This window comes from Colias croceus, chromosome 10 (assembly GCF_905220415.1).
Source record: "Colias croceus chromosome 10, ilColCroc2.1".
NCBI classification, from domain to species: domain Eukaryota; kingdom Metazoa; phylum Arthropoda; class Insecta; order Lepidoptera; family Pieridae; genus Colias; species Colias croceus.
Window position 1 is genome coordinate 7432386 of NC_059546.1, and position 26533 is coordinate 7458918.

General features: G+C 31.6%; 3 protein-coding genes across 4 annotated transcripts in view; 2 read left to right on the forward strand and 1 right to left on the reverse strand.

Annotated features, from left to right (window-relative positions):
* The window catches only part of LOC123694874 (suppressor of lurcher protein 1-like), a 151948-nt gene extending 130460 nt beyond the window's left edge, over positions 1-21488 (forward strand). The window contains exons 10-14 of the mRNA XM_045640478.1: positions 18466-18652; positions 18884-19074; positions 19599-19806; positions 20593-20837; positions 21217-21488. Coding sequence (XP_045496434.1) covers positions 18466-18652; positions 18884-19074; positions 19599-19806; positions 20593-20837; positions 21217-21281 — 896 coding nt within the window. The 3' untranslated portion in view covers positions 21282-21488. The remainder of the gene's footprint in view (positions 1-18465; positions 18653-18883; positions 19075-19598; positions 19807-20592; positions 20838-21216) is intronic.
* Positions 11341-17813, reverse strand: LOC123694873 (DNA ligase 3). Of its 2 annotated transcripts, none has more exons than XM_045640476.1 (5): positions 16015-17813; positions 15599-15752; positions 14851-15114; positions 13751-14517; positions 11341-11465 (listed from the first exon to the last, which is right to left on the reverse strand). In XM_045640476.1, the coding sequence occupies exons 1-4, from the start codon at positions 17602-17604 to the stop codon at positions 13760-13762; spliced, it is 2766 nt and encodes a 921-aa protein (XP_045496432.1). In that variant the 5' UTR covers positions 17605-17813; the 3' UTR covers positions 11341-11465; positions 13751-13759. The 2 variants fall into 2 exon arrangements, with proteins under 2 accessions (XP_045496432.1, XP_045496433.1); XM_045640477.1 differs by having other exon boundaries at positions 13748-14517.
* Positions 21489-22697: 1209 nt separating the features above from the next.
* The window catches only part of LOC123694872 (cadherin-99C), a 155204-nt gene continuing 151368 nt past the window's right edge, over positions 22698-26533 (forward strand). The window contains exon 1 of the mRNA XM_045640474.1: positions 22698-23013. The gene's annotated coding sequence lies outside the window, so the exon portion shown is untranslated. The remainder of the gene's footprint in view (positions 23014-26533) is intronic.

The following is a 26533-nucleotide window of genomic DNA, read 5'->3' on the forward strand; positions in this document are numbered from 1 at the left end:
TCGAAGTACCCAGTAAACAGTGTTGCTAAGCTTAGGTTTCAGCAGTTAGCAAGGCAAAGGCAAACTGCATTCAACTAGCTGTTCGAAGACAAATAACCACAATTCACGTAGAACATTTCAGTCAAACTGTAACAACTTTTACGCGAAGTCCATAGTTTACAAGCCGCTGTGGGTTCTGTTTACTAATGCATGGATCGGTCACAAGCCTTCGTTAATTATGACATTGCTTGTGCCGGAAAATTACGTATTTAATGAAATAATACGCTATAATTCGTGTCGGCGAAAATTTGTATGTTTACTTCATAATTCTGTTAATATCGTTTATAAATATTTTTATACGGATTTCTGCAGGTTTTTTTTAGCGATAAATTGTGGAATTTCGTTGGGAATATCGTTCTAAGCATATGATAGTTAATTGAGTTAGTTTCTAATGACTTGAATAATAGTCATTATAACCGAAGATTTTTATACATCTTTCAAAGCATATTTTGTTACTGTAATTTTAAATGCTATCAAATAATAGTTACTTATTATTTTATGTTATCATGTAATACTCGTATCTAACACATACCTACCTACCTTTTTCGAACATATCAAGTATACCTACCTTACCTAGCTTTTCAACAACTTCAAATGTTTAATTAAAATGAAAGGAGAACAGTTTCCTTCAAAATTTCTGCATTACTTCAGTCTTTACGACTCGGCACTCATAAAGTACACAATAACTCTTTGAAGTTTTTCACTAAACCTACTTACTGACTCGACTTGTATAAGTTTTTTAGTAATTGAAATATGATTGCAATAAATAATGCCATTACACCAAAAAAGTTTAGTAAGTGCTTATCTATACTAATATTATAAAGCTGAAGAGTTTGTTTGTTTGTTTGAACGCGTTAATCTCGGGTACTACTGGTACGATTTGAAAAATTATTTCGGTGTTAGATAGCCCATTTATCGAGGAAGGTTATAGGCTAATATTATCACGCTACGACCAACACGGGTGGAGCCACGGGGGTGAAACCGCGCGGAGCAGCTAGTATTAAATATCGTGAAAGAAGTCATCTACCTGTTTCAAATATTTACCAAGTCACCTCTACCAATATAAATTATAATAGAAATTGATATATAATAATTAATTGAAATTATATGCTAATTAATTACTAATTAAATTCTTTGAAGTCTTCATCTTCATGCTTCGACCCACCTGACCGCCTGGTCGCAGTCCGCGTCGTTGCAATACAGTTTTAAACCTATATTTCCAATTCAAAACATTATCCACTTAAATATATTGCTTACAATTGCATTAGTTTTAAAACCAACAAACGTAATCACCCGTTAATAAAAAAGTTCCTGATCGCAGGCAAGATACGTGACCTCACAACTTTTAGACGGTTGCATTTAACTTTGTAGAGTTCTATACTCAAAGAAAACGGAACATTAATATTGGAAAGCGGATTGCTTTCAACTATTTAAATGCAGGATATTAAACTCATCCATTACTTAGTTTTTCCCTGTGCCAGTGCCATAACCAAATTCAGGTTACTGAATAGTGAATACGTAGGAGACTCGTGGCTCTGGAAAAAGTGCCTGAATATGGTAAAGTATTGTTAGTCTGCTTAAAGTACTTATGAGAGTATTAATATATCTATATTGCATTTGATATGAAAAGGCATCGTTATAAACGTTTCTCGATTATATCTACCTCTTTTAATCTTTCAAATACCTACTCAAAACTTAACACCATAACATAGGTATACAAATACACAGTGGTTTAAAGAATGTATAACATAAATATGAAATATCTTTAAGATAATTGCCTAAGGCTTTCACCTTAATTGATTCTATACATTTCTTTATTTCATAGTGAATACTGAATCTACCTGTTTTTCTTAAGCTAAAGACTACAAATAATTAGTCATTGCTTTTAAAAGTGAAGCTCGTAGTCGGGGAGATAGATGTCACATTTATTGATTTATTTGAGAGAAAATATTATTATGAGAAAATATTATTCAGTCCGCTGCGATTATTTACTGAGAGAATTGTGTAATATTATTGCATAGAATATCTTTAAAATTAACAGTTATTTTTTTTTTGACAAATTATTTATATCATATTTACTGTGTGCGTAAACTGAAGTAAATATTATGTCATATATTATATCACGTATGTTTAAATTAGACCATTGTATTTAAATTAGATCTACTAATGCTTAAGTCATGCTTGTAAAGGTTTAAATGATAATTATAATTAATGATTTTTGCTTTAATATTTCAATTATTTTATTATTATTGACATCTACACTATTATTATGTTCAAAAATTTCCCAGCCACTATCTGTCAACTGTGCTTTTATCTACTTAGTGTGAGTAGAATTTTATCTCGTATTTGCAATTAAAAATGAGCCAAATAAATCCCTGTTAATTACGCAACCGCTAACAAGTGAATCGTTGCCAAACAGCAAGACCAGTATAAATAACCTAACATAGATATCTCGCAAGCTAGATAAAGCTCCTTACTAACATTTTATGGCCGTATTTTCATGGAAATAGCAATTTTGTCACATTGATAAAATTAAAGTATGGTGAGGCTTTGGCGGCCTCGTAACAAATTATGAAATTAACATGTTACGAGGCCGCCAAAGTCTCACCATACTATAGTTAACCATAACTATACTATAGTTACCTATTATTTTATGTTTTCAGACATAGGTACATCTATAAAACAATTACTTCAAACTATTAATATCTTAGATTATTGCAAAATGTATAAAAGGTAAATTTTGATAGCAGTAAAAACAATTTCTATGATTAATTGCTACAGAACATTATCATAATAGTAAAGGGGAAGTACAAAAGGCGACAATTAATTAATGTTTACATTAATAATAATTGTAATTAGTAAATTATATATATCAGAACAATGATGAAGCCTCGAATTGCTCTGAACAATCCAAGATTAATTAGTTGCGGGTTAATTCAAATTGTTGTTGAAAAGCTTCAATTTGTACTAAATGTACCTAGTATTAATATAGGTAGATTTTCATCTATACTATATACTATAATATTATAAAGCTGAAGAGTTTGTTTGTTTGAACGCGCTTATCTCAGGAACAACTGGTCCGGTTTGAAAAAATATTTCGGTATTAGATAACCCATTTATCGAATCATCGCGCTAAGACAACAGGAGCGGAGCCACGCTGCTGAAACCGCGAGGCGCAGCTAGTTATATAATCTATAACCTAAATAGAGGTGAACATAAAGACCATTTAGCTATTTTTAATAGCCATGTTAAAGAGTGCAAATCTAAGCCATTATCCGGGCAAAATTCCAAACTGACTGCTATTGCGATAATTTTTCCCAAAAATGACCTACAAATACGCCTAAGGCGAGAATAGAAGACTCAGGGAACTGAATACTGACTCAGAATGGAGAATTTCGATCCGAACCGCTTTGTCCGGATACATGGAAGTTGGAACGTTCAAAATTCGTAACTTATGGGTGTTTTGTCACGTTTGTTTCAAACCAGCCAGGACAAGTAACCATACAGAAAGAAAATCGACCAGAGCAATGCAAGCGTGACCCAATTTACGAGGAAGTATACACAGATACAACAGAAGTGAGATATTCCTAGTACCTTGTTAGTACAAAGACTGTGATGTAACCCTTTAGATTTCCCTAAAAAAGGTTACAAAAAGATGATGCAGGGGATAACAGAATTAAAGCTTTGATGCCGTTTTGTCAACGAATGCACCCTTATTCCTAATTATTTCGCCACAGTTCAAGTGAAATTGATTGTAAATGTTAAACCATTTACCCACTTGCTTTGAAACGTAATTATCCTTTCGCGAAGAAATTTTATTTTCTCGAAAACCATTTAGAATTCAACAGGTCTTGACCTACTTAAATGTTTCTACAAAAGATTTATCTGCAGTAAAATATTCCTTTTTAAATCCTCAGTATCCGCTGGAATCTTAAGAGACGAGTTAAATAAATCGGGTCTAATCTCTGAAACGGATAAGAAATCTCTAAATACAGTCATCGTTGAACAACTACTTTTGTTTTTATTTCATAACAAATTGAAGTAATTTTTTACGCCATACTAAGCCTTAGTACCCTTATCCCGTGTTCATTTATAAAACTAAGAATATTTTTACGCTATTTATGTATTTTTTATCCTGTTAAATAAAATGCTGAAAAAAACAAGATATCTGCATATTTTGATTATTATTGAGATTATTTTAATTAAAAATGTATCGCCCTATCTTACTTCCATAAATTCCTCTAGTTCTTATAAAACAAATATAAAACGTTGGAATGACTCCAGATTCAACTTCATCCTCATTTTTATGTAACATGATATCTCAAGAGAAAAAACGGGGCATTTTAAAAGCGACCAACGTTCTCGCTTCGAGCTGTCAAGTCATCCAATTTCCTCAAAACAACGCGATGGCCCGGAGCTTCTTTATTCGCATAATTTCCATCTACGTTACATTCGACACTTTTATTAAAATTTCCTCAAGGTAAGCCAGCGAGTACTTTAATTTGCAAGCTTAAAAGCTTTCCGAATTTCGACGGAGCTCTCTTGGAAGCCAATAAGTAAAAAAACAAGCGTCTGTGTAGAAACGACGTCTGTTGCAACTCGCGTACTTTGTGTGAAATTCAACGTGAAAAAGACACTAATATTTTTAAAAGAACAGCGTCTACGCTTTTGATCATTAAAATTATGAAGATCGATACAGCCCGCGATAATTAAAGGAGCAATAATAACATTTTTGCTATATTTTCCGTTAAGCAAATAAAACTTTGATGTCGTCTATAACTGGTGATATAAGTAGGCAATATAATTTACCGAAGAAAATAATTTTTAATTCAAGGCATAAAGGCCAAGCTTCCGTAAAGCAACAAACTGAAACTGTAACGATATATATTACATTGTTAATTAATGGAAAATATAATTATTACTCTATATTCTTTTGAATTTTAATTATATTTCGTCTCATTGATGATCATGCTCCAATCTCAAGAACTTGCTCCTTGCAAAATTTTAAGGATTAATCGTCAGCCCTTTTCTGTCAAAAATCTTGAATATTAAACCGGTCAAGTATCGGTAAAAAAGGCTCCATAAGAATTAATTTTGAGAATTCTTCATTATTTTATTACCTACCTACCTACTGAATGGATTTGATAAGACCTTGGAAATTTCGTTTATAATTTTTTTTATTGATTTTGGTTGTTGTCATCTACTTGCTTGTTATAGGAGTTATGTAGGTACATATAAAGGTAGAAAATACGAGGTAGATACCAATATGTTAACAGTATCCGAATTCCCTTCAAATCTAAGCTTTACGACTACCATTACTGGATCCTCACTTTATTTACTGATATTTAAGTATATCCGATACTATAAATAATCAAATAAAAAATATAAAATTTTTATGTAAAAGCGAACGAAGGTACAAAAAATATACGAGAAAGTTGGCAGTTTTGATCTGTTGTACAAGAACAAACTAAGATAGTAGAAAAGTTAGTTTTAACTTGTAAGAAAAGTTTCTGATTGTGGACATTGCAGTGAGAAAATATTTTCAGAATGGGTATAAATAATTAATGAACTGTGCGCTACTAAGTTTTGTCTTACTTGTTGAAATACATATTCGAAGATGTTTTGAGGTAGAGTATTTATTATTAAAAAAACAAAAACTTTTAACCAATTTAAAACGTTTAAGAAATAAAACGACTCACTCACTAGGGTTTAAAATCAAGAATTTACTGCTACCTTTTACGTCCCTTTCTTAATAATTCATTTAAATATCTCATATATACAGAGTTATTTGTAAAACACCGGCAACCTCGCAGGACAAGATAGCTAACATCTTATGTAACAACATTTGTTCTACGACTTTTGGCATAACGCAATAAATTATTTTTAAATGATTTTTTAAGCTTTTATTGTACTCTCCTAACATTTGTAAGTCTATGTTCTATTCGGACGACGCGACGCCCCCTTTCCCCTCCCGTTCGCTTCTTGTTTACGTAATGTTTGGAATGCGCGTAGAGTTTATAATATTCAAACGGAAAATTAAGTGAATATTTATTTTTTTATGAAAATAAAATCTAACAAATTATCAAAAGTCGTAGAACAAATGTTGTTACTTATGATGTTGGCTATCTTGTCCTGCGAGGTTGGCGGTGTTTTACAAGTAACCCTGTATAATATATAATTATGTATTCCGCTCTGATATCTACATACGACAACCACACAAACTAAAAACGATACTAGGTACAACAAAAATATTTTCAATCACCAGTTACGCACTACGAACAAGCACAATATGGCCTCTAAAATACTGCTCTTACATCTACCAACTTAATATAGAATTATAGCGCGGGGAAAGTCTTTTAGACACTAAAAGCTCTTAAATTATACATGAAATATAAACTATCGGCAATTTTATGTGAGCCTGTTTGTAATAGTGCAAACTGCAAGTAATCCAATTTGAAAGTCACTCCACGCGACACATAATTAACTGGGGGTCGGGAGAGCGGTCATGAATTACTAAAGTCCACCTGACACCTCGTAAAACAGCTGTGAAAATGTTTTCATCTATCTTTATACTCTGGCGCGTCATCCCAGTTAAAATTCAGTGCAATTTTTAACAGACTTTTAAATTAGGTACTTCCTTCTATTTAAATTTCTACCTTTCAGGGAAGAGTATAAAAACATGGTACGGTTACGTACGTTTTAATTATTTCATCACACTTGCTCGTGTATAATTAAAAATACACATATTAACATGCAGGATTACTTGTTTTTTTATCTTTTTCAGTTCCAACTTGCTGGATTTAAATACATAAGTTGTTACTTAGTTATCTAGGTACAATGATGAAAATTCATAAATATATCTAGGTACTAATGTACCTAGACCTATACGCGGTAGGTAGTCTATTTGTGAAGTTAATACGAGAGATCTTAAAACTTATTTTCAAACAACTAAAAAGTGTTTCAGATTAGGAATTCAAGTTTAATAAATATGTAAGGTGGGTGATGAGTGGATTCAAAAATGAATTTTTAATACAACGTAGTGGAATATTTGCCTTTGGCATCGTATATAAAATGTGCCCGTAGGCAATAACCTGGAAATTTCAAAGTGCGATTGGATTTCCATTGCAAAGAATATCGAGTTTTTAAACTACTTCCCGCTGAACATATTCATCAAGGATACTGAAAATCTGATTGTCATTTTTAACTGTCGGTAAATTACTTTGTATGAAAAGTAAATAAGTAGGTACATTTTTGTATCATTCTTTTATCATAATTGTAAGTCATGTGTCGTAGTAGGTAGTTACTTATACATATTTTACATTATCATTTTTATATTTATATGAACTAAATGCGATTTTTGAAATAGTATATCTATACATATAATAAAATCGTAGGAAAGTCAAAACTGTACATTGAATATTTTTTTAAAAGAATACCTGGGCCGTGATCTATAATCGATATAGAAGCCAAAAACATAGTTTTTAGAATTTTTGTCTGTTTGTCTGTTTGTCTGTTTGTCTGTTTGTCTGTATGTTTGTCCGAGCTAATCTCGAAAAGTACTGCATAGATTGACTTCAAATTTTGCATGAATATTACTAACAGGTCGGGTGAGGCTATAGGCTACATATTATCAAGCTATCATCTACGGGGGAGGAGCTGTGAACCTTTATTTTTCTTACGTATTCCGTGTATTACGACAGCGTACAATCTAAAGACTCATGTTTAAATGTTGGTTTCGAGTTAGCCATGCTATTATCTAGCTTTACAAAATAAAAACTATGTCATTTACGTAATTTGGGCAGAGAAACAGTTTAATGAATTTAGTAGTATAAAGACAAATTAGAAACAGCGCCATCTATTAAATGTTAATTTACACGTTAACTATTGGAAATTAATAATCAAATGACGCATATATAAATGTTGTTTGACAATATCTAGATTGACACTATAAAAATTATGCCATTTAAGTAACTTGGGAAGAGAAACATAGCTTAAAGAATGTAAGTTGTATAATGTTAATTTTGTAACAGCGCCATCTATGAGATTTCGTAAAAATCAAATCAATTTACATGTTAACACTACTGAACACAATGTTAAAAATTAATAATTTAAATATAATTATGTTATTTATTTATTTAACTCTTTAACCCATATCTTCCGTTCCCTATAAGATATATTTCGTGTAAATAATAAACTATATTTTTTTTAAAGTGAGGGTACCTACTTAGATGTTTATTATTTTAAGTAAAAATAGACACCATTATCTACAGTTAATCTAATGATTGTGTTCCAAAGAGTATAATAATATATTGTTGTGTTCATTAGTTACAATTTTTAAAATCTTCGTGTTTTATAAATTTACTAGCTTACCGCCCGCGGCTTCGTCCGCTTTGTCTAAAACCTAATAAATTATGTACTAAAACCTTCCTCTTGAATCAGTCTATCTATTAAAAAAACCGCATCAAAATCTGTTGCGAAGTTTTAAAGATTTAAGCATACAAAGGGACATAGGGACATAGGGACACAGAAAGCGACTTTTTTTATACTATGTAGTGATATTTATAAAGCAATTGAATGCCATAAAACCAAAAATATCAAATGCAATCTTCGTGTTTTGTGAATTTTCACCATCATGCGTTCCCACATAAGTTGTTACTTACAGGTATTTATTGAAATGAAATGAAATGAATGATTCTTTTATTATTTTGAGGTGCATTGGGAACAGAAGTTTTTGATAAAATTTTATTTGTAAGTAGCTTTTTTTATAGATTTACAGTTAACTTTTGATTTTTTTTATTCAATGCTAATAAAATTATATCGCCTTTGGAAGACGATTTCTGCTGATATTTTTACTACACCACTTGAAAATTGATGATTTGATGATAAAGACAGTAGCAGCGAGGATTAAGTGGAAATTAGTAATCATCCGCTTCGTCAATTTTTGACTGAAGTTAATGTCCAACGTCCAATGGTTCAATCATTGGAAGTATCTCGGGAAATTTTGGAGGATATTTTTCAGGAAGGAGAGGAGGGGCAGCCAACCACATATCAAACTACTACGTTTTAGTACCGAAAAAAATGTTATTGCCAAATGAAACGTAAATTTTGCACTCACAACTTTACAAGTAATGTTTTTATTTTGACTTTGCGGTTATCTGATTATAATATTTATCGTTTTGGCTATCGACGTACCGACCGTACTGGGATCAGAGTAGGTACATGATATACAGTTCATCATCCCGGATTGCTTAGAGCATTTTCACACTGAAAAAGATGTTTTCTTTGAATCGTAGTTGCTTCATTTATTTATTTTTAATCATTTTAAATAATATGTTTTAAATATTTTATAAATATATCATTTTCATTATTTAAGTAGATAAAATAAATTATGTAACGGTTTTATAAGAAAACACATTATATTTGTTAGGCGATGGTGATTTCTTCCAGGCAAAAGAAATCATCTTCAGGATGGAATCATCCTGGATCATCTTCAGAATCATCTTCTGAATCATCTTCAGAATCATCTTCAGAATCATCTTCAGGATGGAATCATCATCATGGATCCAGATGGGGGTCAAGTGACGCGGGCCACGTACCTACCACAAACATGCTTAGTTTGTGGTATCGAGCGCGAAAGATAGTCATCGTGTTTTTAGTAAAGTTACTATGTAAACTAACGTAATTTAATACTTAGGTACATATTCTATAATGGTGTGCTCAAACTGTTAATCTACATTTAATTTAGATTATTATTTGATACTAAGTAATGTAGAATTTAAACCACATTCATGTTTTCTTCAGATTTTAAGATTTTATTATCAGAGTGTTCAATTTTAATGTAGTTAAATTTTATAAGAGACAATAATTAAGAAAATTTTAAAATAAAGTGTCACGTATTTTTTTTAAACAACGAATGACGAAAAACGACCTAATCGCGGACGAAGTCGCGGGCAACAGCTAGTATTCAATATTTATGAACCGTTTTAGCTATTAATGCTTTTTTTGAAGTCCGAAAAGTTTCCCAGTGTAGTTACCTACCTACTAAATCTGGTTTATATAGATAATGTTTAAACTTATAGGAACAGACGGGATAACATAAACACTGATACTCCATAGATACCTACATAATATCTCCATACATTTCCAGATTAACTCCTGTATATGTATATGATACGGATACCAAATCCTGTATCCCAGTAACGACAAGTTATAATAATCTGTAAGCTGAGTTGTAAGTTATCCTGTATCCTAGATATCTCTATTATAGCTCATACCGTCATTAAATATTATTATAATATTATACGGCCTCTATTGATATTGCCAGAATATTAATATACGTGCTTACTCTAACTGCGGAATTCTATCCTGAGTAAATTATTAATCTGTTCTGCACACAAGCGTTCCAGTTTGTAACAGTCATTCAAAATTTAAAGCGCAAAACACGATACGTACAATAAAGGTAGTCCAACTGTTATGAGCAATATTTGTTTTACATATACGAGCCTCGTGTGGCCGACGAATGGTTTTACTGAATAATTCTTTTCGCCATAACATTTTACGTATTCTTTTATGAGACTTTAAAGTTTCGTTAGTTGGGTAGTTGGGGCGTAGAATTTTTAGTAGAATTTTAACAAGGGTCTTAGCGCATTAGGTAGCAAATTAAAAAAGTGATTTACAACACAAGGACGGTATTAATAATATCATTACGCACAAGTAGGTAGGTACTTAGTAAAAAAAAATGCGTACATATTCGTTTTAGTAGGTAGTTATGTAGTAGTATTTACCATTTTACGAATTGCGATACACCATCCTTACTTGAAAATTCTGCTTTCTGTTTTCCCCCAAAGTTAAGCTTATCCTCCTCCTAAGTCCTAGAACTTGTACCTATATTATCTATGCTTTCGTGCGCGGAGCAGTTTGGTAACGAAAACCGAATAGCATATGTGTAAACATTTACACACTTTCGGTTTAGCAGAAATTACAAATCCTACCCGCTTCCTCATGAATATAGAATATGTACTCGTACCTTTGATAATTTCTGTGACTCTGTATTGAATGTAAGATCTTCTTACTTAGAGTATTTTAATATAGAATCCTGCAAACTAAAACCTAAAGCAATCAGTGACATTTTCATTATATTATTTAAAAAAAAATACAGTTGATAAAATTATGACTTTATCTAGTTCAGTTATTTCCTCCAAGTTTATAAAGTTGTTTATAATATGAAATAGGAGATCGGATATCTGCAAAGTAATAATTGATTGTACCTACTCATTTTATTAATAAAAATAAAACAATTTATAAAATAAAAGCATTTATTGATACCACAGATCGTCAAAGCCATGTAATAAAAACATTATTTGGCATAAATATCATTTAACAAATTCATAACAGCCAACAGGGAACAATAGCAAAAGACCATAATTGTCCGTATTTAAGCAAAAAGGAACCACCCAGCAAAAACGCACTTCTGAGATATCAAAGGATTTACAAAAACATTTGCAGCTCTGTTAGATGAAGTAAAATTAATGTTTATTTTATTTAAATTCATTGATAAATTACTTATTTAAGTATGTGTATATAAATTTGCTCTGAATATTTTTAAACTTTCTAGATAATTAAGAAAATGTGCATGTGGTTCCTTTTAACATTTATCAATTGATAGGTTTTCTCTTATACAAAAAAGAACCACAACCTAGGGATTTAATGATATTTAAAACTATGTATTTATAATATCGTAATAAAGCTTTAATTAAAAAAATATATAAAATAAAACTTATAGAGGACGTTTATTCGACGTTGTCATCAAATTGGATTTCAAAATCCACCGTGTCTATGTGGTCTTCTATTGCATCATCACTAATGAGACCGTTATAAAAACTCTGAGCATCTTGAGGAATAAGGTGTAATATATGGCCTGAATATCGCTTGAAGGTGAAGAAAAATTTTCCAGAGGCATCGACATATAAGATTCTTCGTTACCTTCTGTAATACAAAGAAAAAGCTTTAAATCAAAACAATAAAGCTGCGTGGCTTTTATACGTAGGTATATGGCGACAACAAAATATTATTAGTTCTTATAAAGCCGTATGCCTACTAGACGACTAATTAGTATGTTGTAGGTACATGCACCATGTACAAAAAACTGGCTAAGTGTGAGTCGGACTCGCGCAATGAAGAGTTCCTTACCATTGTATATAAAAACGGCACGGTTTATTGTATATAAATATTTATTTTATTCTGTTTTTTAGTATTTGTTGTTACAGCGGCATCAGAAATAGATCATCTATGAAAATTTGAACTGTCTAACTATCACGGTTCATGAACAGTGATAGTTAGCTCTGTCTCATGAGACAGATGGACAGCGGAGTCTTAGTAATAGGGTCTCGTTTTACCCTTTGGGTACGGAACCCTAAAAATCATATGCAACAGTGACCAAACCTAGCAAAAATTTAAATAAATAAACTCGTTAAAATTTTGAATTTCGTGGGCTAGGGCCTTGTTCCGGTCAAAACAGTGGCAGCGCGAGTTTTAAAATCAAACAAATAATTATATGCGCTGAATGTACTGTACTGAATCTGAATCTAAACGTATTTTACCAAAATAGTAGGTAGATACCTAGATCATCGACAGTTATTTTTAAAACAGGGTTTAGTAGTTTCATCTCACAATGACAAATGAATAGTAACAAAATGACTCTTAATTCGACTCGCCTTCGTGAACAACAACTGCAGTGTCGTTAAAATACGTAAATCCACAGAAGATTCCTCTTGTACTTAATGTTTTAAATTTAAATTAAAATTGTAAAATCACTCCACAATCGGGAATGAATCAAAAGTGGATAAAGCGTACCTGCATCTCAGATTCAATAAGTACTTAAATGCAAATTAATAATGCTACTTACCCGTTGTATCTTCATTTTAACTTCGGTGTTCGTCTCCAATACTTTTCTTAGCAATTGCTTGCTTATTTATTTATTACTAAACATTTTCATATTTAATTTTAAAGGTAATTAACAAAAACAATAGAACTTACTTCGCGGAGAAAGAAAACGGCCGTCACGTAGGTATTCGAACTACGTCGCTGAATGTCACCTATATTCGACGTTTTACTTTAAAAATTGGAGTTATTTAAGCTATTTAAGCACTTTCAGCTATTTAAGTAATGAAATACGTTGTTTAAAGATGAGAAGCATTGTACAAGTCAAGGCATTTGGTACCTTAAAGCAATGATGGGTTTCAGAATGTTTTACAATTTTTATTTATGCATGATAGAACCGAATGCTTGTGGTTTTATTTTGCAATAAAAAATTACAATTAAATTATGAATTTATTTTACGCATAACCATACCACAGAAACCTGGTTCCATTTTGTGTATTAAAAATAATTGTTATTAATAGAAATGTGTGTAATGTATAATGGTACCAAGTATGTGCGGATCTGTTTTGTATAAAAAGACATGATAGTAATATCGTTTATTTATTTGAACAAAGCAGACCCATGGTGCTGTGGTTCGGTTTTGCTTCATGTGTATTGTTCGTTGTTGCTGGTGGTTCCTTTCTGCTTTTAGTATACCTTGTTTCCAAGGTAAAAATCACGTGGTTCTTGTTTGTATAAGAATTTAGACCACTTTTAAATGAGTATTCTTCAAGAAACGTAAAAAAGCAAATTTGTCGAGTGGTTCCATTTTGCATAAATACGGACAATTATTAAAAACATGCTAAGGATTAACAGACACGGCGAAATTAGTTGTATTTTCTAATTTAACATTATTAATACATCCTATCAACCAGCTTTTTGTAACATGTCGTACATCTTCTGGCAACTTTCGTTTTAATTTTTGCATTTTCTTAAAATCTATTTCTGCTTCATTGTGAACTACATAGTCCACATCCATATGTTTTATAGATTTCACAACAGATCCGCCATATGCAATCCAATGTCTTTCGAATATTGTCCTTTCATTCTCAGGTATGCTTATGAAGTCTGGATAGAAACCTATTTTCTTATTTTTGAATACATCTGGTAGAGGATTGTCTGGCAATATCTGTTGATTTCTGGACGAAGACGTGTCTATAGTTTTATCGCTTATATCTGATGCTTTATCTTCTGTAGATGTATCAGGTTCTTCCGACTTCCTTCTTTTCTTTTTAACTTTAGTTTCGTGAATTGGTGAGAGACGCATTTTTTCGTCCGGCGACGTTTTAATTTTCTTCTTAATAATAAAGGAGTCTAAATTCCTCGCTTTTTTGGGGCTAAGTTTAGGTTTCTTTGGAGGAGATTCATCAGATGTGCTTGCTGCTAGTTTGTTTAAAAGTGAAACGTCTGTTTTTTCTTTCGATGTTTTGTACAGATGTTTCAGCTCATCTAGATTGGTAGCTGTTTTCCAGTCTTTATCATCTCTTATTCTAGTAACTCTTGGGAACCTAACTGAAATGCCATCTGCCGTGTGAAGATTTGCTTTTGTCAGTTCAGTTCCTGGAAATAAAGATAAACATCTCAGAAATTGATTTTACAAGTTCCACCTGGGTAATATTTTTTTTCAAAGCTTTTTTAATTTTTAACAAACCTGTACAATTCCTTAAAATCTATTCAACGGTTTTACATATAAATAGTGAGTGTATATTATTTAATTTCATTTTATGTTAAATAATATATTTTTACTATGTCAATGTTATTTAGTATCTTTATAATATCTATTCATATCATTTTATTATGATTAAGACAACATTACAAGTGATCATTTATTGCCAATTATAAAAAAATACCTTTTTTATGTTTTAAAAATAGAGTAATGTGATGAAATATTACCTGTAATTTCCCAAACTGGTTGATTCTTTGGATCTTGAGCAACAAAATCCGGGACCATTCCTTTATTACAATCTAACCAGGATGGCACCTTATTATAGTCTTGGGATATTTTGACCATAATAGGACCTAATTCCTTCTGCAATCTCTCCAATGTACTATCATCATGGCCGGTATGAACTTTGGTTACCGTCACCCATTTATTTCGACGAGTATCTAAACAGCCCATGAGAAAGACAGACATCATTCCACCTTTCTTTCCCGTTCCTGTAATGATATAATAAAAAGTTATACAATATAAGCTTACTACATTTTAAAAAGAAATAATGATCCTATAGAGTCTTCAAATGAATGTTTTTTTATAAAATGAATAAAAATAATTACAAATAAGAAAGCACTAAGCATTCATATGGGTGTCATTAAAACTATTTCTTCTTTAATATTAATGCTTATCTGTATAATTTAGAATTACCCTTATCTTGGGAAAGCTCATCATGATAAATTTCTCATTAATAAGCTCATATGATTTGTTACAAATCAATGCAATAGTCAAAAAGAGTGCTATTCATAATTTAATTATATTCAACTAGCTATGCTTCATGGTTACACAAAGTATTATTTCTATAGCTTGTGTTGTGACCAAAATTTGTTCAGTTGTTTTCATGTGAAAGAGTAATAATTACTCATGCAACAACTAACATAATGCAATATAAGTAGGAAGTACTTCGTAGTAAATAGAAACATTATTTACCAAACCAAGCTCCCAGAACAACAAGATCGGCAGTATCTGCCATTGCTCCGCCAAACAAATAATCCTTTTTAACTTTCAGCCAATGTCGCTTGCCAGGCTCATATGTGGATTCCAGATCTTTTAATACCAAGCCTTCTAATCCTAGTTGAAGAACCTGTAATCATTAAAATCTTAATATTAATAAATTGTATGAGAAAACAATTTTTATAATTTGGTTTAATTTTAAATTTTAAAGTCTATAATAGTAATTTGCAATTTGAAATAATTCATATTCTAAAATTCTTAAAAAATAAAAAAGAAGAATCTGTTTGATATGGCTTCATATAAAAACCTGTGCAAATTTCATATTAATTATTTATATTTAATCTTGATTTAAAAAATAAACATTTCAATAAATTAAAAGAAATCATAGTTACCTCAGCAATCATATTTGCTAAATCAGCTGGTTTCCTAATCAACTGCTGTTCAGAGAACATAACATGGTTTTTGACTTCCACCATATTATCATAGAGTATTTGACGCCTCTTCTTAATGGGCATATCCATTAACACCTGCCCGTTATAATATAAACAATCAAATACATACAAGCATACTTGAGCGTCTTTAAATTCAGACTGTTTGTGCACACCCAAAGTACCAAAAGGTAAGGGTTTCCCAGTATTCACATCTACCATCAATACTTCTGCATCCAATATCATATCTTCCCCTTTAGGAAAGGCTTTTGGCAGATAATCCTTAAAATGATTCACTTTATGAGGCATCACGGGTTTTAGAGCTCGAGAGAAGTATTTAAACTCGCTGCCCTTTTTATGGACTTGCACTCTCTCTCCATCGTATTTTATTTCAGAGAACATTCCATTTGGACATTTTTTCATAGCCATTTCTACAGACTTACACGCTTCCGCTAACATTGGGAGGATAGGAGTCATCAAACTCAGTTTTGCTTGGACAGTTCTTTGTGTAGCATCTTTATGTTTCACGTTGCTACTTGTAGGTAGTACTTTGTCCAAAACCATGTCCAAATCTCTTGAAGTTTGAAAGACTTTGTATGCATCAGGATGGACTCCTTCAAGAATGTGTTTTGGCCCAGCATTAATTCTTAAGTCCCCTTTAATAAGCCTAATCAACATAGTTATATCATTTAATGTGCATTTCTTTACAATTTTCTTGAAATGATATATCTGTTCATCTTCCTTTGTAAGTTTTGACAAGTCGTCTAAAAAGTTTTCTATGTCATGAATCGTTAAAGTACTGTGCGTTGCTGGCTGTATAGATCTGGATTTGGAAAAGAAATTTTGGATTGTATCTGCAACATCGCCTTGTTCTAAATGTGTTAACATGTCGTCATGATCCGTGTTGAAGATTCTTGAAAATAATTTTACCAATTGTTTGCTTTTCAAATTGTAAACCCGTTTTGAGACTTGCGGTAACAACATCTTACACCATAACACCAAATCACCTTGGTATTTCTTACCATCACAGCCTTTGGTGAAAAAGTTGTTAACAACCGCAGTTTTTTCAGTGTATGCATCAACCTTTGATATTTTTTTACACAAAGAGTAAAAAGTTGAAAACATATTATCCTCTGTTTGCATTTCAGTGCTATCATTATTTTTACTCGGCGAAGGAGCCTGTTTAATCAATGGGGCTGAAGACTCATTTTTTAACACCTTAGCTGTATACTTGCCACTGTGTTTATCTGCATACAATTTCTCCATATCATTAATCTTCTTCAATATGTATTCCTGGTCATCTTTGCTTATATTTGCCCAATTTCCTATATCGTCAATAGAGTCTATGCGTTTTGTGGCGGGCCTTTGCTTGAGCAAAGCGTTCATTAGACAATCTATGTGGTGCCATGATTTCATGTGTTGATTCTCTCCATATGGACTGGGTACAACTTTAGCGAGGCGTAATTCCCCACTCGGACAATTTCCCTTACATCCTTTGCACGAAGCTCTGGCGCCTTTAGCCCGGTCAACGAAAAACGGTGTAAAATCGGTCATGATTTTTATGATAAACTAAAATTTGAGTAAATTAATAAATGTACATCACAATAACAAAAATTTTGCAAGCAAAAACTTGCATGGATTTAGCCTTAATTTAAGCAATATAACTTTGTGATATGATTATAATGAATAATTAAATTGCAATTTTCCGCATTTTGAAAATATTTTTAAAACTTGACGTAGACACTAGACAGTTGAATTTTGACATAAATGTTTTGACAGTTGAGCGTTTCAACATGACGTCTGACATATATTTTCTCGTTCAGGAAGAATATGTTGTCACAAATTGAATGTAATTTTATTATTCTGTTCGACCGCAAAGCATATTTATTTTATTTAAGAATAGTAATAAACACTGTTACACTGGTCTAGCCACCGAATCTAACCAAGCGAATAGACCCAATCGATTCTTCAACTTACAACGCATGCGTAATGCGTATAGATTATAGTATATACGAATACGAAACGTTTCAGTTGAAATTTCAAAATAATATCTTATTAACATAATTTATTAAGACCTATAGCTGCGCCTCGTAGTTTTACCCGCGTAGCATTTTTATTTTATTAGAATTAATGCAATACCTACTCAAAAATATCACAAACACAAAACAAAACTAATTAAATATTTAGTTTCGTTTTGTGTCTTGGAATAAATATTTCAAGCTCCAATATATACTTAAGTATTTTAATTTTATGTACTGTGTTTGAATTATATTGTCATTGTACTGTATTCTAATTGTATTGTGTGTTAATTGTGTTACTTCAACTGTGTGGAGTCAAATAAATTATCTTTATCTTTATCTTTATCAATAGATTTAATGATACCTATTCTTTTATAATTATAATTTTATTTTTCAGCTTCATCGTGCCACCAAGAATTTAACAGCGATGGATCGAAGCATGGCACTTTAACTTCACCACACTATCCCCTTGCTTATCCATCAAATACACATTGCCATTACGAGTTCTTTGGGAGAGGAAAAGAGAGAATTAGACTAATATTTCAAGACTTCTTTTTCTATAAATCTCCGGACGGATCTTTAGAGTAAGTTTAAAGTTTGTTACATAATAAATATTGTTGTGATTGTTTACTGTTTGTTATAATAAATAAGTGGTTGTTTAATTAAATGGATTACCTTTTCCGAATCATATTGTGGAATTTCATATGTTTCATTCTGTAATAAGTAATTAAGTTTTACTTTGAAATTATACTTAATTTAAAATAATTACATACTTACAATAAGCATTTAATTCATAAAAAATATTTCAATTTCAGTTGCACGAACATTGATTCCCTTCAAGCTTTTATCAGTGTGGACGGGCGTTTAGAAAATGTTGCCACATTCTGCGGTGTTGATCTCCCGAAACCGATTATGTCGAACGGTCCAAAACTCATGTTGGAGTTTCGAGGAACGCAGTCGTCGAGGCATGCTAGGGGATTCAAGATATCATATTCATTTGTTGAAAGTAAGTATATAAATTAATTAAAAAATTTAATCTTCTATGAAATTATGCAAAACTAATTTTACAAAAAAACCGCAATTTATACTTTTTGGACGTCTTTTCATCATTTGAAAACATGGATCAGCATAGCACAGCATAAGTACGGCATTGCAAAATTATTGTAACTCAAAATATTAATTTTTGACTAACAATAATTTTAATATTTTTAGGTTACATAACTACTTATTAGTTACTATAATAGTCCAATCAAAAAGTATTTTGATTATGAGAATACAAATAAAATACGGACCCAGACTTTTTCAACATTGTCCAGTCACTATCGTACGTTTAACGCTAGAATTTGACGTAGGTACACATTGCATAGTTTTCTAGTTTTTAATTATTATATTCTATACTAGCAGTTTACCCGACCTGTGCCTAGGTTTACGCGATCAGTAGTTTCACAATTTATTTGGCACAAAAAAAAAAGTTTTTATCTCTATGATATCACGAAAATTTACCTAATATCTATAACGTTTCACTTCCAGACTTCGGCATATCAACGGGTAGACAGCTCAAAGAGTTCCCCTGCGCGTTCGTGTTCAACAGCAGTGAGGCGCGGAATGGCACGTTCGCGTCTCCCAACTCGCCTGGCCCGTACCCGCGGGATACGGAGTGCTCGTACTTCTTCCACGGCGGACAGACTGAGAAAGTGCACCTGCATTTCACACACTTTGATATTGAGGGTGTATCTCCGTAAGTTCAATTTCATTTAAGGAAACGGGTAAAATACAAAACATAGAGAGAAAACCCGATATAATATTATGTTACCACTTAATATAACGGGTATGCAAAATAAATAATATGATACGGTCTATACTGATTCCAAAAAGGTCCCCACGTCACCAAAAAACCAGAGCTAATTACACTTTTTTCTTAAAAGATGTTTTTCATTATGGAGTCCAAATTTACAAATAAATATAATATTATGTAATAAAGGGACCATCAGAATAGTATGATCAAATAAATAAATTAGGGTCTCTTTAAAATATATACGTTGGTGAGCTTGTTGGCGTATTACACTCTTGTTTATAGCGCAAACATGATTAAGGTGGAATCAATTAATGACTTTAAAATAGTAATAATAAAGCGTACTTTAATCATATGATGCTGACTACCGAGGTTGATTACATATTACTTACTAGCGATTTAATTACTCATGCTCAAACTACTTACTAAAACCAATTAGAAAAATCAATTTTAAAAAACGCAGAACGAATTTGTCTTATATTTATAGAACAAGTATCATGATCATGACATCATATTCTATATTTTGCTTATTTATGTCGAATTTTCCATACATTTTTATTTCTCAGACTTAGAAGTAATAGAGTTTATAAAAAAAATTTATCCTTATTCCAATTTCATTTATATTCCACCTAGTTAAGTAAAAGAAATATTTTTAAACTACTTGCAGTTCTTGCAGAACACATAAAATCTATTAAGTAATCAATATCTAACACAAATCTATTAAATTTTCAGGTGCGAAGCAGTTTCAGCGAGTGATTACGTAGAATTTTCTAATTATATGACTGAAGACAATAGATACGGAAGATACTGTGGTCAGCAAAAGGAATTCCACGTGGAATCCGAACGAAACTTCTTCAAAGTGACATTCCGATCGAACGATCGATTAGATGGGACGGGCTTCAAAGCGATCTATCAATTTTTAGAAGCATCTGATGAATATCAAGCTCCAATGTCGGATTACGCATCATCAATCTTCCGTTAGTATTTATTGTTAATGATTGATTAAGAATTAGATACTGAAAGAACTGGTTATAAAATGTAAAGAACGTGAATATTGAACTTGTGAAATTTAAAAACACCGCTTATGAGATAGATATGTATTAAAATACTACTGAAACAAAGCATAGAACCCGAACTAAAAATAATGTAACAGATAGGATAAGACCAAAGACTTGAACCGATTCATGCACCGAGTACCGACAGTTACCTGCATAATGTTTAGATCGAAGTGATAAGATTTAAAAGACGACAATACAATTTTATCATACCTATAGTTCTCAATTTTAACATAAAATTACTTAATACATTGTCCGCTTTTTAATGTAATCAATAATGTGTTTTTTTTTTTCATTTCAGCGTTGCGGTTGTGTTTACTACTCCTAGTCATCATTTTAACTCACCTTCATCGGCTATATCATTAAATCAAGTGATATTAGGTTATTATAAATAGGTAGACTAATCCTGTACATTTTGTACCATAGCCTGTGCCATACACTTGTATTTAAATCGTAGGAATTCAATATTTTCTATAAGCAAATGGTAAACTTTCCTATTACCAGTAAAGCAATACGACACAATAATGTTTTATTCACGCAGGCACGTATTATAAATAAATTATATTAAATTTTGTTGTGATTTTATTTTCTTTACCCACCTTTAATCATGTTCATACAGAAAACACAATAAGAACCATCAGGAGTTATTATATCAACCTTTTGGCAAAGGCACGCCTTGGCCATTGAATGAGAGATGATGAGATGAGAATATGGGCTACATACCTATTAATAATTAAAAAAAGGACAAAATGCCTTAAAATTGTAAGAACTAGACCAATTTTAAATAGCATTATCAAAATCGGTTCAGTCAGTCGAAAGCATTATCAAAGTCGGTTCTAAGCCAAGGTAAAAATCCCAAAAAATACAATCGAATTGGCAGTATTGGGAACCTCCTTTTTCGTCAGTCAGTAAAGTACCTACATATTACGTTCTACACGGAATTCGAACCTATAGAAAATCTTTCATGTAAGCAGATTACGCATACCTAATATATTCTATTAATTTGGTTTGAATATTGTTGCAAACTACTACAATTTAGCCAAAAAATTCATCTAGTCTATAATTATTTTTGTTAAATTAGTTAGGGATATTATAAAGTACTCAAAATGTGATAACCATTATTAGTTATTACTTAATGATAAGTAATTATGCACGTAGTTCTATTATATATTATATTCGGTGGCTTTAGGTACAATTTAAAAGCAATAAATTTAGAAGGTTAAATAAAAATATGAAGAAATTAACGTTATTTCTATGTATTTTTACAATCTTCTCTTTTATAACTTAAAAACGAATACATTAAGTAGGTAGGTACCTACAGATCTAATAAAATTGCAGTTACTTAATCCGAAATAGGCAGGTTGTCAATAATAAAAAAAAAATATTGCTTTGCTTGTTATCTTATTAAAGCCACAGTTGACAGATATAATACCTATACTACGTATGTATCTGTATATTGTGTTAAAGCATTCATTCTAATATATCTGCCAATAAGTAGTCTACTTTCGAATTATTATAATTCAAAGCTAATTTTGACACAATAATGAGCAATAACAGTATACAATTTAAGAGGTTTATTGTTGCTCTAGACGCAACGTGACAAAAGAACATAATTCGCAAACATTTTCTTCCTGCTGCGGTTTAAATTTTACCGGAGTTGCGCAAGCTTACTTGAGCAAAACACTGCAACTTGCAATCGTAGCAAACTTGCATCGTATAGCCAATATAGCCAGCAGGTGTGTGGACTGTGGGGGCGCTGATTGTACGGTGTTCCGTTCATTTGCTGTCTCACTCAGACTCAGGCCAGTCCCCTCTCTAGATAATGTGACGTCACTTCAGTACGAGTTTAGCCGCTAGTGGATATGGTTGTGTGCGATTGAAGCGTTTTGTGCGGGAACTTTTCACGATTTGTACTTTTAGCAAAGTTTTCGGCAATCGTATGAGATTTTTGTGTGAAAGAATCGGAGTTATCTCTTAAACTAGTGTGGATTGTTGTGTTGGATCTGTTATTGTGGACACAGGTGTCACATTCCAGTAGGCGCCGATACAGCCTCCGTACCCTATAGGCAGGTGGACAATAAGCCCTATTTTGTTAAATGTAAGTTTTTTACTTTTATTATTCTATCAATGAACGGTATTAATATGTAGTTCATATTTTGAAATTTGAAGCTTACATTTTAATATTTCTATGGTATTGTTTGACGATCAATTAAAAAAGTTCGACACGCGTTTGGTAAAGTTGACAACGCGTTGTTTTGCAACTTTTTGAAAGTCTCATTATCACAGTATTACAATATTATTTCCTATCATTATTCTGTATTGAACCGTTTAAAATAGTCTTTGATTTATGTAAACAAAGATTTGCTTGTAACAAACAAATTTAACAAGTAAACAAGATATTTAAACTTAAACTACCTAGGTACCTACCTACCTATAATTTTTTGCTTTACGATTTAGAAACATACAAAAACAACAACTTGAATGATTTTATCTAAATATTATGCATAATTATTAGGTATATCATGATAATATCTTTTAAAACAAAATGGTGCCCTATCATTTATTAAAATTGATTGTAATTTTATATTAATCACATACCTACCCGGAGAGTTATTTCACAAAATAAGCCTCAAGCTACTTGTAGGCCGGTGCCATTATTGATAAATTACTATTGGGATATAGGTAGGTACCTAGGTAGTAATATTAAATGATTAAGTAGATGATCATGGTATTGTTCATTTGTTACAATAGTAGCCTAATCTTATGTTTAGATCAAACAGTAGATTATATTATAATCATCTTTCTGATACCTTTCCGATTGCAGGTGCAATCGTTACCATGATGATTTGCCAATATAAACTTATTTTTAAATAGAATAGGTAATTATAATTGATACATTGTTGACTTAAAAACAATTAGTTAATTGAAACTAAATACATAGTCCGTAGGTACCTTACCTACTCGTAATGGGAACTCACTACCTACAAAGTAAAAAGTTCTTCATGCAGTCCAATTTTCAAACCCACAAAATTACCTAGAACCTATTGAAAACTTTTGCGTGTTGCGTAAAGTCTTATTAACTTGTAATCGCCTAGTCTCATCTGTACTAAATATATTTTTCTCAGCATTAAATTATCAGGTGAGAACCGTGTAATGATTAAAGAACGGATGCCGCTCGTTACCGATGTCGAAGCGTAATTAATTATCAATCGTTGCGATAGTTTGAATGATTTTCAATTTAACGTCATAGGTAACTGTTATTTGTGATGTAGGTAGGTAGGTAACACGGATTTGTTCCAGACGAATGCTCTGGACTCTGGAAGATTAGAATGGCCACGTTAGTTTGATCTTGAATACGAATCTGAGCTTATTAGTGGTCGTAGGTAGTGTATGTTAAACATTTGTTACCCGACTTCAAAAAAAAGGAGGAGGTTATTAATTCGGACGGTATGTTTTTTTTATGTATGTACACCGATTACTCCGAGGTTTCTGAACCGATTTACGTGATTCATTTTTGTTCGATGCGGGATGGTGCCGAATTGGTCCCATAAAAATTTTATTCGGATAGGCCCAGTAGTTTTTATTTTATGAGCATTTTTGTATGTACATATTTGTAAATGTTGCAAGTGCAAGTTTGAAGTCGGTTGTTTTTAACGCAGGCGCAGTTATCACGTCATGTTGTTGTTTTTAGTTTTACGCAGGTATTGTATAATTTACAAGGAATAAAGTTTTTGAAACTTGTTGTTAACTACCTAGGTATAAGAAACTGATATTATAAAAGTCGGTATCACATTTTAAAATACGCTACCTAGGTATAAGGCTATAAATTGTAAATTGTAATTGCAGTAAGTAGTAATACCTACTCAATAAAAATATAACAATAATAGCTTTCGACAGTTGTGGAACACAGACATATAATATGTCTGTGTTCTGGAACCTACCTTCTAATTAATTATTATTAGAAGTTGAAAATCGCTAACACCTGTGTTCATCTTCACATTCATTTTTTTTGTTAGGTATTTTTCACGATTAAAACCAACTGAAAAGGCCTTGACTAAACTAGAATTTTTAATATTCTTAAGTACCTAAGTAAATATTTGGAAATGTTATTTAATTATACAAAAGCAAAGATATGAGAAAATTAAATATCCTAGAGGTGATTGGGTGAGTTGCCAGCCATATTGACCTTAACATTCTCGATATATTTTATTGCCATTTACAAAGAATGGCTTTAATTTTAATTTTTAAGCTCAAATTCGATATTTATAATGAGTTTTAATTCACTTTTAACCTTGGTTTATGTTTAATTTCAATTGACTTTATTCTGAAATCAAAACTAGTAGGTTACTACCTAGAGATGTAGATAGATAGGGTGTATGCTTATACCTATTTATAAGTTACGGATAAACCTAGTAGCACAGAATTACAATTGTAATACTGTGCCAGTAGCTTCTAAATTTAGAAAATTATTTTATTTATTAGTTATTACATAATTACTCAATTTAACCGGATGAATCCACGGAATGTTAGTAGGTAACTAGTGTCAAATAATTTTGAAGAAAAAGAATTCAAAAGATTTTAACTAAGCATTTTTAATTATGTTCGTCATCAAGCTAAAGAATTCAAATAAAAACATGCGTGGGTGTAAAATTACCTTTAATTGGTTCCGTTATTTTGCTAATAAAAAATAATGGTTCGTCTTTGTTTTGACCGTGTCTAATTTTTTTGTTGTTAAACGCTTTGACACTTGATATTTTGTGTATAGATACTGTAAGTAAATGTTTTGCGATGAGTTCGGTTTAATCGATTATTCACGGTATTTTTTAACTTGAATCTTGACACTAAATTGTAATCGATTAACTATTACAGTATTTTTTTTTTCGTGTTTGATAAAAAGTGACTGAATATTATGTATTATATGAGAGATAATTTGCATATGTATCACAGTTAGTAATATCGGTTATTCTTCACGGTTCTATAAAGTTGAAATCAATACGATATTCGGATTGTAGGTTACAACTTTCCAGATTTCATCGAGTAACTAGATAGCAGTAGGACTAATGAACATAAAAGAAGGATGTTATCAAAGTAGGTAATAGCCCGAGAAAATTAAACCGAAAATGGTCCATTAGCTGAAATAATTCGTGTAGTTTCGAAAATCGCTACAGATTCCTTGACATGTCCAGATGATCATATCGAAAGTCCTCAAGGGTGGGGTGGTGAGCAAAGGGTGTAGGGGAGGTCCAAAGGACCCTTTGTTATATTTTTAATAAGAATATGTTACTAAAGGTTTTTGTTTCATACCTATGCAGCAGACAGGAAACTTAATAAATCATAACCAAAGACAGAAATCCCATCGCAGTGTGCGTATGTAAAATAGGTACCTACATATTATAGCGTATGCGTATGTTATCTGATAATTATGTCAATTAGTAATCAATAGGGGTACGTATTAATTATGTTCATATTCACTACTAATTAATGAATTTCCCATGTTTATGAATAACTTAGAAAGTTACAAGCTGTGTACATATTATGATTATTATAAATCCGGCATAATTTGTGTTCGAGACTATTTTTGGGTAAAAAAGATATTTAGAAGCATATTAGTTACCTAC